This window comes from Notolabrus celidotus, chromosome 20 (assembly GCF_009762535.1).
Source record: "Notolabrus celidotus isolate fNotCel1 chromosome 20, fNotCel1.pri, whole genome shotgun sequence".
Taxonomy (NCBI): Eukaryota; Metazoa; Chordata; class Actinopteri; order Labriformes; family Labridae; genus Notolabrus; species Notolabrus celidotus.
In genome coordinates this window covers 27,739,505-27,752,111 of record NC_048291.1, presented here as the reverse complement: position 1 = coordinate 27,752,111, position 12,607 = coordinate 27,739,505, and the positions used below count along the sequence as shown (strand labels likewise).

Sequence of the window (12,607 nt, the reverse complement as noted above, 5' to 3'; positions counted from 1 at the left end):
GTTAAATCAACATATTTGATTTCAACTCTACACGGTGGCAAAGTTTCAAATCATGAGAACAAAGCGAGATCTACCTGATTGGCTCAAACTCTGACATCACTAATTGTTGAATTGCCTTATAAGGTCGTAATAAACAAACACTCAGCTGCTCTCTGATGCTGGAGATTACTTTTGTTGCTTTGTAAACTTTATGATTCAGATTCAAGGTCCAAAACATATTTCATAATCTGTCATTTTCAAACAGAAACACCTAAATGATAAAAACTCGGTAGCATGGCAACAGAGGAGGAAGATTCTGGAATGCTAAGATAAGATAAGATATAGAGAAAGAGAGAAGAGAGAAAGAGAAAGAGAGGAAGAAGAAGAAGAAGAAAGAAGAAGAGAAGAGAAGAGAGAGAAGATAAGATAGATAAGAAAGATAAGAGAAGATAAGATAAGATAAGATAAGATAAGATACTCCTTTATTCGTCCCACGGGGAAATTCATGGAGTTACAGCAGCAAACAAGAAGTGTACAGAACAAGAATTCCAACATGAATTATATATAAAGAAATGTCCATCAGAGACATTTGGAGTGCTTTAAAGTTCCTAAAGTCACCACATGTATACCAACATGTGCCAAACATAGACAGGTAGATAGTGCATCTATTAAAATACATTCTGTCCATGTTAAAGGTTTCTTTCATTATCCTCGGCCATGAAAGTTTTCAATCTCAACCATAGAAGGAGTTTTTAAATCCTCATTTTCATGACCTAAAGTACTGAGTTTATGTTGGACGGAAAGACAAAACAGAGAGACAAAATTTGTTTTCAAAAATGTCCTCAAACGTGGACGGGGAATTAAAGAGAAGATGAAATATGGATGAATGTCCACACAGGGCTTCTGTAGTTTATGGTTTTAATAGAAATATGTTTAAAGTTCTTTAAAGGAGTTTGTCTTTAAATCTCTCTGACTGCTGCTGGCATTATAATGCTATTACATTATATTACATTATTATTGTTTACTACAACTCACGGTCATATTCACACCCATCACCATGTCAACCTGTCACTACTGAATCATTTTAATACTACTGCTATTTAATCTATATTCTATTTGTAACATTGTATATATCTAAATTGTATTCTATCTTTTTATCTATTTTTATTTTTACTTTACTTTTTGTAACTTCTTCTTGATTGTACTTCTGTCTGGGTGCGTAACTGAATTTCCCCCCAGTGGGATCAATAAATTAATATCTTATCTTTAATGTGTATCTCCTTTTCTTTGCTTTTGTTTATGTCTCATCAACAAAATAAACTCACCAAAACGGACTCAGGTGTAATATCTACCCCCGTCTATTTATAATGTGCATAATTACTTCATCCCTCTCTTCTTTCATGTGCAATACTTTTATTCTACCTATCTTCTCTGTTCTGTTTGTTGTTTTTAACCGTTCACAAGTCCTGTGCACATTGTTCACTGCATCACTGGTTTTGTAAATATTTGTACATTCCTGAGTTAGTTGGGTATATAAGTTAGTAAGATGTTCTTATTTCACTTCTTTAATTCTAATTGCTAATAAACTGTTTAATAATTACTATTCATATGTTCTTGTTTACTTTGTTTTGCATCTCCTCTGCTGCTGCAACCATTTAAAATTTTGCATTGTGGGACGAATAAAGGAATATCTTCTCTTATGACTGTAGGTCCTGCCTTTTTATTACTGTCTTTGTGACTCTTTTGCAAATCCGATTTTTAAAAGTGCTCGATATATGGAGCAAAAGTTTAGGGTAGGATTCATTCCTACTGCACGGGGTCCCGTCCCTCCTGAATGTGTTTCCATGGCAGCCGATATAACCTCCAGGAATCATTCAGAGCCCGTGGATTCACATAATCATGGAACCTGTGAATGTAAAAGTCTGATCACCTTTGAAGAAGCTTTGCACGTCATGAAGTCAGACTCAAAATGAATGTCTATGGTCTCTTTATTATGTTTATACATGGTGCACTTACTCTTCAGTGTGAGGACTGGTGGAACAGAAGTGACTCAGAGGAGAGCAGAGAAATATTATCCAGTGTCCATTTATTTATTTCATCATTCACTACTTTAACTCTAAACTTTTTTTTTATAAGAAATTCAAGTATTTGTTGGGAACACAAGTCAAAAACAAACAAACCTGTATGCTAAAACGAAGACAAAAACATCAGTATCATATTTAGAATAATAAAACAATCAAGTTCTTTTCATAGAAGAAAAACGTGTCTAATCTCTAAGATGACCGCTCGTCCGAACCGCGCTGCTCTTCCTTTCACGCCGGTGTTAAAGACACCAAGCGCACGAGCTGGAGCAGACGACCTGAGCAGACGACCTGGAGCAGACTCGTCAGCCGGACTCTGAGTCGGGTCATCGAGTTTAAAAACTGTTCCTCACCTGGAAGGATCTCTACCACACGACAACAGAAAAAAGAAAGCAAAGAGAAAGACCGGAGAGGGGGAGGAGGGAGGAGTGATTGTTCCCTTGAATTACTCATGTCTGCTTTTATTCGTTCTTAAACTGCAGCTCAGGAACAAACTCAGGGAGGGCAGCTTTAAATATTTTTGGTAGCAGCTTCTGTGAGATCGGCGTCTTTATTTCCTGCTTGTTGCTCACGACAGAGAAACTGAAAGAACCGTCCTCCATGGAGGGCGGACTTTTAAAATCAGGTATTCAGTGAGAGGAATTTAGTGTCTGTTGATGTGAAAGGAGCCAAATGATCTCATGGTTGTGAAAAGATGGAGTCAAATCATCAGACATGATAGCAGCCCCTGATTTCAATCCTCACCCTGCTCTGATTCAGGTCTTTGTGAAACTTAGAAGGAAGATCATCTTCTTTATGAGCAAAAATAAAGCTGAGCTATTCAGTAAGGACCAAACCCTCTGCTTCAATACTTCCAGGTGTTTTTTTCAGTCATGTGATCAAACTAAAGGTGTCAGTAAACACTATCAGCGTCCATTTTCGTGCGCTTTAAGGGAACAATCAATCCGGCGATCTCCTCCCCTCGCCTCGGCTTCGTTAAAATCTAAATAGATCACAACAAACAAACAAAAAAAGAAACTTCTAATCAAATCACTTCCTAAAGATGAATCAAAGAAAAATACACGAAATGTACGTTTTTCCGTTATGATCGACAAACTGATGAACCATTGCACAGCATTCAAACCAAAATGCTCTCCATGGGATATAACTATACACATGCAGATATACAAGTCAGGTAATCTGGCCGCCTCCAGCAGAGGCTCGCTGTGTGTTCCTGTAGAGAGGAGCTGAGGTTTCAGGGCTTCAGAGGGAAACAGAGGCTCAGGGCCCCGGCCTGCTGGAGGGTCAGGGCGTGAAGAAGGAAATATTACTCAGTGTGATCGAGGGAGTGAGGAGGTGAGGAGGCGAGGAGGTGAAGCTTCCTTCATGAGGTTAGGACTAAATGGGAGACAGACAGCGGAGACGTTTGAGAGTCGAGGTGGTTGGCGTGAAAAGGTTCCTGCAGTCAAACATCTCACGAGACGTTCGACGTTTCGATCTGAATCTGAACATGAATCTGATTTCCTGTGAGGCAGAAGAATCCACAAATAAATACGAGTTCAGTTCGTCTTCTTGGAAATGAGGCGGTGTGTTTTTTTAAGGACTGGCGTGATTCATGTGTGAAATCCAGAAAACCATCCTCCTGATCTTTGGACTGCTGTTCAGGAACAACTGGAAGAAGACGCCTCCGCCTCTGAAAGACATGTCTGAGGATTGGGGGGGTGGAACCCTTGTAGCAGCTGGGATGAGAGCAAGAGATCCTCAATCCACAGCAGGTAACGTTCCACAAGTCTCCAACTGAACAGCAGGAAAATCAACCTCCAGGACGTCTGATGAAGATTTAATTTAATCTGTCTGCAGACTTCTCTGGAGATGACTTCATCTTGTCGTCTGTGATATAAAAATCATCCACAACATGATTTCCTGTTTGCCGTCACTGCACAGAAACCTCTTCAGTCATCAGAGAATCAATACTGGAGCATCCTCCTGAGGCTTTGTACCGTTTACCAACACCTGAGCCTTCAGACCACCAACAGGCTCTCTGAAAACCACCAAAGTAAAGAGAAAGAAAAACAAAAACAGCAGCATTTCATCGACAACATCCTTCTCCTCTCAAAACCTCACGCTGGGTCGAGAGACGAGGAGCGAGCAACGAGGTAAAAACCAGAATCTGGAGGAATGAAAGTTCACCGGGAGGGGTTCACGTTACAGATATGCGCACGTTCCTTCTGGTGCTCCTTTTCTTTTTCGTCTTGCCGGGGTTTGAGGTAACCGAGACCGCAGAGAGAGAGAGAGAGGTCGCTTCAAACTAAAACAGGGTGGAGGTGGAGACACACACTCTTCAACAAACACTCAATAAATTAAGAATTAAAAAAAGAAATACAGATTCTCTTTGTCTCTCTCTCCGGGGGCCGAGGAGGTCAGCAGGAAACTACTTCTTCAACATGTGAGAAATAAAACCAAACATCTGATTTGGCATCTTTCTTCTTCTTCCTGTGAGGGTTTTCAAAATAAAATAGTTGACAAAAAGGGGGAATGACTTTACGCTCTGCATCTTTTGTTTTTTTACAAGGGTCCATCTTCAAATATCTTGTGGTCTGAATGTCTAACAGGGTCAAAAAGTCAGATAACAACAACCCCAACTGATGGTGCATGTTTGCCCTCACAGCTGACATCAGGAGGAGGTCTAAACCTTTTACCCCCACGAGTCATTTAAACCTCTAAATGTTATGAGAATAAAGATGCGGCCCTTGTTCCCAATCTTTCAGGAGATCAAACGCTGATCCAGGACCGAACACCCCCCCCCCCCACAAGCTCTGATCCAAAAACAACAAAGCTAAGTGAAGGTGGAGAAAGGTGGTGAGCTGTGACCGAGTTAAAACCTGCTACATCTGTTAGATTGCATTATTGTCGTGTTAAACACAGTGAGTGATGTGTTCAAATTATAGATTATATAGAAATAAAAAAGCAAACCGTGGAGGTTTTTGGCGGTTAATGGACGGGGTGTTTGGCGGGTTCGTGTGCGAGAGCTCGTGACACACTGATCCGGTGACGTGGTCGAGTAGCAAGAGTCCAAAAGAGTCCTATTGGCAAGCGAGCACGCGAGATGCGTCTTTTTCTAATTAAACCATATTGCACAGGGCTGGAATGACTTCAAATATCAACTAAGCAACAACTCTACCAAACAATTAAAACCATTATTCTAAATGTCTCTACGAACATAGATGGAGAATCCAGTCGAGTACCAAGTTCACTTCTTTTCCTCTGTCTTATTCCTCCCCGAGCACTTCAGCAGCATTTTGTTTTTTAAATTCAGCACCGAAAACGCCAAGAGCATCCGCAGTCTGGGTCTTCAAAGGAGGCGAGCAGTAGTTTTCATTTTGTCAATTTGCAGGAAAAACAAAAACACAGAGAGGGTTTTCTGGAGACGCTCAGGTAGGTCGGGTGTTAAAAAAAAAGAAAGAAAAAGACTCCAACTCTTCTGGATTTTCAGATGTCACGGTTCATGAAATCAAACTGCTGTCGCTCTCCTGAAAGACGAAGAGGGGGGGGCGTTCATCTCTCCTCTTTCCTGGAGACCTTGGAGGAGTGCCATGCGGTCGACCTGAGGACGGAGGGAAGAGACCAATGATGTCAATCCTACAGGTACCTCAAACCGTGCTCATGAACTGCTTTGATACTTCTTTAATCTAAAAATGTGTAAATGTGGGGCAGCATTCCTTTTACTCATGATTTACTGCGAGTTTATCCTTCAAAATAAAAGCACATTTTAAGACGATAAAAAATAAAAGCATGACAAAAAAAGTTATTTAAAGGTGACATATGCTCTTTTTCATCAACATATATTGGTCTAAGAGGTCCCCAAAACATGTCTTTAACGTTTATTGCTCATAAAAACACTTTGAAATCAGATTCTGGTCTGCCTGTAAACCCCTCTTTTTCAGCCCTGCTCAGAACAGGCTGTTTTCTGTGTCTGTGCCGCGTTACTTCAACCCTCTGAATCTGATCCAGAATCTGATCCTGATGGAGAGGCGCCTGCAGCAGGACCTTTCTGAAACATTGGTCACAGATTTAGTGTTTCTTGTTGTTTTATTTGTCAGCATGTCGACATGTGTCTTGGTACACAGCTACCAACATGTAGCTATGTGGCTATGCTAACTAGCGCTAGCACTTTTCCATGAAAACTAAAAATCATCCACTAGATCTTCAAATCTGCAGACGTGGGGAGTCAAACCGACCTTTGTGTTTATTAAGACAGCCTACAACTAGCATGCCTCCCTCCTAAGCTCCTTGTTAGCACACATGTGTGCAGGGAATGAAAAACGGAGGAGGGGTTGAGTTGTATTTTATACAGTCTATGGGCTGAACAAGCTTCGAGCTCTGACTTCCTGTTACAGACCGGATGGCGTTGTGACGTATGAAAAACACTGAAAACTGAAACGGCTGGTTTCAGCACACATTTACAGAAAGGTGGAGAAATCAGAACAGGGGCAGAATGGATTCTTTGACTTTTCAGGGGGTTTGTAGACAGGGACACAGATTTCAGGGAGAGAACCATTAAAAAGTCCATGTTGCAGGATATGTCACCTTTAAAGGAAATCTCTGCTCTTACACTTTAACACAAACTCATCCAAGCAGCAGGTTTCAGTATTAAGGACGTATTGAAGTGATTGGCCGACACAGAACATAATGATTACATAAGCTCCTCCCCCTCACCTGATGAAGGTCTTGAAGGCAGCACTCTGAGGGTTGATGCACAGCGGCACTCGTTTTCCCTGCTGATGCTCCGTGATGAAGCGATGGATTAACTCTGATGAAGGGACAGAACAGGACGTCAGGATTTAAATCACAGAATGAATCAGAACTTTTAATCACAGCGACTCAGAGAGAGAGCAGGTGAAGGTACCTTTCCCCTGCCACACAGACAGCAGGCTGTTCTCGTAGCTGTGGCTGAACGGCCGCTCGGCGACGGGCTCAAAGTCCCGGGTGTAAACTCGCCCGCTGGGGACAGAGTAGCAGCACTGACACATGCAGGTGTGGTAGCGCAGACGCCCCTCGTCCAGGTACGGGTGGGAGAGGGCGTCGCTGCCAGAAATCCGCTTAGCCTGCAGAGAAACAGAGAACGAGTTAAATCCACGTCCTCTCTGGATACAGAATCTCTTATTGTCTCAGCTGGAGGAAAACAGATCTCTGTTGTTGAACTCACCGGATCAAAGACCAACATGCGACAGAGCAGGTGCACCGCCTCGTGTGTGGCTCCATCAGAGAGCATGTAGAGCACAGACAGCGAGGGCTGAGGACCAAAACAAAACACTCTTTATTCATCAGAGAAACTGAGAGCATGTGACGAGTCAAAGCTCAGAGGGACAAACAGAGATTTGAAATGCAGGGAAAGAAATGCACTGATGTCTGCTGCATCATCTGTACCCTCAGCTCTGAGACCTGCACTTCACATAAATATCAAAGACTATAATCCAAGTTCAGACGTGTTCACAGGCACTGTTCTCTTTATCTTCATGTTTTCAGGCTCTTATCTAAACAAACAAGCTGCACTCGTGACTGCCCCCTGGTGGCCCAAACTAAAAGAGGCAGCAGCTTAAAAAGAGGATTTATTTATTTGGTATTTGAAAAACTAAAATCATTTGTGGAGATAAGATGGAGAAAAGATTTCGCTATCAGATATCAGATTCAAACTTTCAATGCTAAAGATTTATTAAACCTGACATTTAGAATAATCTTTGAGATGTGAGCTAAAAGTCAAGCTAAATTTAGACCTGAGTCCCAGATTTATATCAGATTTTATCAAATCAGATTTTCTCTTCTTAAGAAAATGAACAGGAAAAGTGTCCTGTGAGTGTGACCACACCACACAGTCACGTACCGGTTTGTGCGGCCCCCTCAGGATGTGGGCTCTAGCTCCTTCACAGGCGGATGACAGGGCGGAGAGAGGCGGCGTTCCCAGCAGGTCTGTGATCAGATCCAGCTGGAGGAGAGAGAGAGAGGCGGGACATTAGCATCAAATTTAAGTCCAGAATATAAACCAGTCATCATTAGCCTCGGATGAAACATCCAGCTGGATAGAAGGTGCAGCTTCAGAAGGTCTGGTGTCAGGTAGACTCACCTGCTGGATCGGACTCTGGGCCTGGAACAGGATGCGTCGCCCCAGCAGCTCGGCGAAGATGCAGCCCACTGACCACACGTCGATGGCCGAACCGTAGTGTCGGCATCCCATCAGCACCTCTGGAGCTCTGTAGTACTGTGTCACCACCTCCTGGGTCATGTGACGTGACGGGTCAGGCTCCTCCACACGGGCCAGGCCGAAGTCACAAATCTGAGCAGAGAGAGAGTCGAGTTGTGGAAGTTTTTAAAGCCACTGATTGTTTATTTCTGTACGAAGTGAGGGATGGATGTTTCTGCAGGTTACTTCATGTGTGACTGAGACGTGTGACGGTTTACCTTCAGTAAGCAGTTACTGTTGACCAGCAGGTTCCCAGGTTTGATGTCTCTGTGAAGGATCCCAGCGGAGTGCAGGTATTTCAAACCTACGCAACAAGACATCATGTTTGGTATTCTCTCATTTAGATTTTTACACGTTATGAATCACAACTCTTTATAGTCTGATAATTGTCCTGCATGAACAGACAAAGTAAGAACACATGTGAGGGTCTGACACTGAAGTCTAATCATGAGATTGTCATGTTGATCATATGTGAACCTTGGTGAAGGTTGTCCACTCACCTCGGAGGATCTGATAGAGGAAGACCTTGATGTGGTCGGTGGTAAGAGGCTGAGGAGACACGATCACTTTGTGGAGGTCGCTCTGCATCAGTTCTGTTATCACGTAGCTGCCAGAGGGGGCGGATGTCAAGGAAAAACTAAAGCTCACGCACACACTGACCTCCCGCCGCCTACACAAACATGCTGCAGCTCTGGGCACAGGTCTGGTGTATCAATATAAGAATCTAAAAAAGAAGGGTGTGAACCAGCTCTTTAGTTACTCACTGATACAGTGAGGAGCTGAATTTAGACCGCAGAGGAGCAGCAGCTGAATTATTACAAAGGAGGACATGACAGGGTCAATTAAAGGAAGAGAAACTGGAGCAGGAGATGTGAGGGCGTCATTATCTTTCTAATCAGCTGTTTTTTTAAACATTCAGAAAGGATACATTTCCTCAAAGCAGTCGATCTGAGGAGGCTGCAGAATGTCCAGAGCTGACAACACCTGAAAAACAGAAAACAGAAGCATTAATGATTCCTCCAAAACAAATCTGAAATCACACATCTTCCCCTTTTTAGTCTCATTCTTACATTGTCATGTTTGAAGAAGCACAGCATCCGCAGCTCTCTGAAGACCCTCTTACAGGAGACCAGGTTCTGGAAGACATTGGGCATTTTCTTCAAAGCCACCTTGCGACCGTCACGTGGATCTGTGACGGACCTGTAAGGGAGCACAGGTAGATTAGACTCTGAGCATGATCTGCAAAGAGGGCAGATTATTTTATCAATCCAGGAAATACTTCAGACAAAGCAGGAATTTTAAAGACCATGGATGGATGTTTCCTCATATTTCCTATTAATAATCTTGAGACTACAGAGTAGAGATTGTAAGAAGGGATGGAACAACTTCTTCATGTGGATTTAATACTCCACAAAGCTTCTCACTGTCCTCCTTTCTAGTACAAATATCCCCTAACATAAGCAGCATGTTAATTTCAACCCATAAGACAGCAGATAAGCTCCTGCTCAGCTGTGCTGCAGTTCGGGCTGAGAGGATTCTTGACTCTGATGTTGAAGGAGGCCCTCCAGGACGGTGTTAACGCCTTTTCTACATCCCCACAGGCGATTGGGAAAGTGTTCCAATCAATGCATATTACATTACATCAAAGCTGCATCCTTTATCAGCCTATTGCAATCAGTCAAGCTCCAAATTTGCTGCGAATAACACAAGGTTCAGTGTGATGGACATCTTGTTCAAGTCTCTGGGGAACTGAAAGGAAGGAAACAACTGCAAAGGAAATCTTTAAAGGCTTTAGAGCCATGGCCCCCCCGGGGAGCATCACTATTCATCAGTGGAGCAAACATGCGAAGCTCAGACACAGTCCGGATCATTTGCTTACCAGACAACGCCAAATGCGCCATAACCGATGGGGCGGTCCGGCTCCATGTCTGGGGGGCTGGGCACCTCGCTGGCCGGGTTGCTGTATGGCTGTGGAACCGCCGCTCCTCCGCCGGCGCTGCCTCCGAGTGCCGTGGGGTGGCGAGGGGTCCCTGCAGGGGCAGTGGGTCCGGTTAGGCACGGTGTGGCGCTGAGGCCCGTGGATGGAGCCCCGCAGGAAGAGTTGACACAGAAATACTTGTGGCCGAGCTCGGAGCCCGGAAACAAGTCTCCACAGACGGTCTGCCGGCCTGCGCCGTGAAATGCCATCCTCCCCTCACCGAGCACAGAAACACTTTGAGGGAGAGCTGCTGCTGCTGCTGCTGCTGCCCGGCTAGGGATCACTCAGCATGATCCATCAGCTTCCTGTGTGTGCAAACAAGAGTACAGTGAGCTGATAATTAATGTAAACAAGGAAGATTCAAGAACACAAGGAATTGGACGTGGTGAATGGAAGACTGGTACTTAACAACAAGAAAGTAAGGGCAATAAATATAAACCTAAACACAAATCCAAAAATTCTAAATACTATACTTTAGGTTTCCACACACATCACTGTATCTTGTATGAGAAGGTAGGCTTGTCTTCCTTATACAACAGAAGAATGGAGCATTGGTATGTCTTTCTTTATAAGGCCATACTCCAGGAGCTGCCGTCTTATTTATGCTCCTTATTGACTCCTAAAGTTGTCAGTGGCTGTCTTCTTCGGTCCCATGGACAATTTCTTTTTGTCATTCCTCAGACTCGCTCTGTCTTTGGTAAAAGTGCTTTTAATGTCTTTGCTCCCTCTTCTTGGTTTGAGCTTCAGGGTCGCCTGAAACTGGATTGTTTAATTCGATTGGAGGATTTCAAAACTAGGATAAAGGATGATCTGATCAGCCTGTGCACATATTTTAGAGCTTAACACTGCTAATTTATAAATCAATGTAATACTTGTCACTGTATGTTTTGTCCTGTTCTATTTGGGAAACTTTTTATGCTGCTGTCTTGGCCAGGACTCCTTTGAAAAAGAGACTTTGTATCTCAATGGGACTATTCCTGTTAAAATAAAGGTTAAATTAAAAAAACTATCTGTACAAAGAAAGGTGAAGAAGTACTTTAAAGACATGTAATAAGTTAGCCTAAGCCAGAGTGCACATGCAGTAGATGGGTATAATAATAAAAGATGTTATGCAATAAATTACAGTATTGCACATGGTTGTGAGGTAGGAAATCAAGTATTGCACATGTATGTGATCTTTCTCAGGAGAATTTAGTGTTTTACAGTTTGATAAATCGATGACGGATGAAGCTGTTTATCCAACACATCAACAGTAACTCATAAAACACAAGAACACAGATGAATCTGGACTCACAGATCCAGATTCCTGCACTTTAACAAGCTGGGTTACCTTTGTGTGACTCACCTGGTTAGTGCAGCTGATCTCTTTAACTCAGCTAGCTAACAGGATCCAGCTAGCAGCTTCCTCAAAGATGAAAAATGAAGCTTCAAACTCGAAGTTAATGTCTGCCACGAACACTGCAGAGCTTATGCATGAGCAGTAAAGATGTTATCTGTCTGTTTGAGATGACAAACACAAAAACACTCTGCGGTCAGGCGAGCAGCTAGCTAACCAGCTGTTCTAACAAGCTAACCCGCTGATGACCCAAATAACAACCGTCGGTCGGTTTCAGTGACCTACATACTTTTAAATAAAACAACTGTGTGTCTGTGCTGTCTGATTCAACAACACTAAACCCAGAGCTGTCTTAAATAAAAGGCAAAAGCACAAAAAGTGTCTTTAAACAGGAAGAAGCCGAGTTAAAGCTCGTCACGGAGCTAGCTGGAGTGTTAGCTGTAGCAGCTAGCAGCTAGCTGTGGTCTCTGTCGGTCAGCTGGAGGATCACTGAGTCTGAATCCTCCGAGGAAAGGAGTCCAGAGAGGAAGATTCAAGAGTCTGCAGGATGGATGAGTCTCATCCAGCTGTGTTAGTTAAAACCAGCTGGATCTGTGGTCGCTTTAACAGCGACAGCTACAGCTAGCTGGCTAGCTTGTGAAGTAGGAGGAGCTGGTGAAGCCGGGTGGGGGAGGAGGTGGAGGAGGGTGGAGGAGGAGGGGGAGGGTGGAGGCTCCTCACTGCTGTAAACAATGCTAATGTTGACTTAGCTTTGGTGCTGCATGGCCCAAACACAGGAGAACATAAAGGTGCATTTCAACCAAGAGTTCCAGGGTCTTTTAGCCCCCAGAACTACTTTACCAGGAACTAAAAGGTTCCTGTGTCCCCATTGTTGTCTGGTTTAGACCGCGGGCTGAAGTCCTGGGTAGATTGTGCAAATCAGGCCAGTGACGTATGGAGGAAACAAATTATATTAAAGAATATTTTGAAATCTTAATTAAACTAGTTTTCATTCCCAGGATCTCCCTCTGTGTTTC

General features: G+C 43.4%; 2 protein-coding genes across 2 annotated transcripts in view; both read right to left on the bottom strand.

Moving 5' to 3' along the window:
* The window catches only part of jmjd8 (jumonji domain containing 8), a 23,852-nt gene extending 23,755 nt beyond the window's left edge, over positions 1–97 (bottom strand). Inside the window, exon 1 of the mRNA XM_034710532.1 lies at positions 75–97. Within this exon, the coding sequence (XP_034566423.1) occupies positions 75–97 (23 nt within the window). The remainder of the gene's footprint in view (positions 1–74) is intronic.
* Positions 98–2,048: 1,951 nt separating this feature from the next.
* On the bottom strand, positions 2,049–12,424 carry nlk1 (nemo-like kinase, type 1). Its single transcript, XM_034710661.1, has 12 exons — positions 11,601–12,424; positions 10,157–10,560; positions 9,348–9,477; positions 9,206–9,261; positions 8,778–8,884; positions 8,496–8,581; positions 8,161–8,370; positions 7,921–8,022; positions 7,246–7,332; positions 6,946–7,144; positions 6,756–6,849; positions 2,049–5,643 (listed from the first exon to the last, which is right to left on the bottom strand). Exons 2-12 carry the CDS (start codon positions 10,462–10,464, stop codon positions 5,595–5,597), a joined length of 1,428 nt encoding a protein of 475 aa, XP_034566552.1. The 5' UTR covers positions 10,465–10,560; positions 11,601–12,424; the 3' UTR covers positions 2,049–5,594.
* Positions 12,425–12,607: the final 183 nt, after the last annotated feature.

Coding starts and splice junctions, on each gene's coding strand:
- nlk1 (XM_034710661.1), bottom strand. CDS start 10,464: ATGGCATTTCACGGCGCAGGCCGGCAGACCGTCTGTGGAGACTTGTTT. Junction 9,478..10,156: donor GGCGCATTTGGCGTTGTCTG/GTAAGCAAATGA, acceptor GCTCCCTTACAG/GTCCGTCACAGATCCACGTG. Junction 5,644..6,755: donor GCCTTCAAGACCTTCATCAG/GTGAGGGGGAGG, acceptor CTCCGTCCTCAG/GTCGACCGCATGGCACTCCT.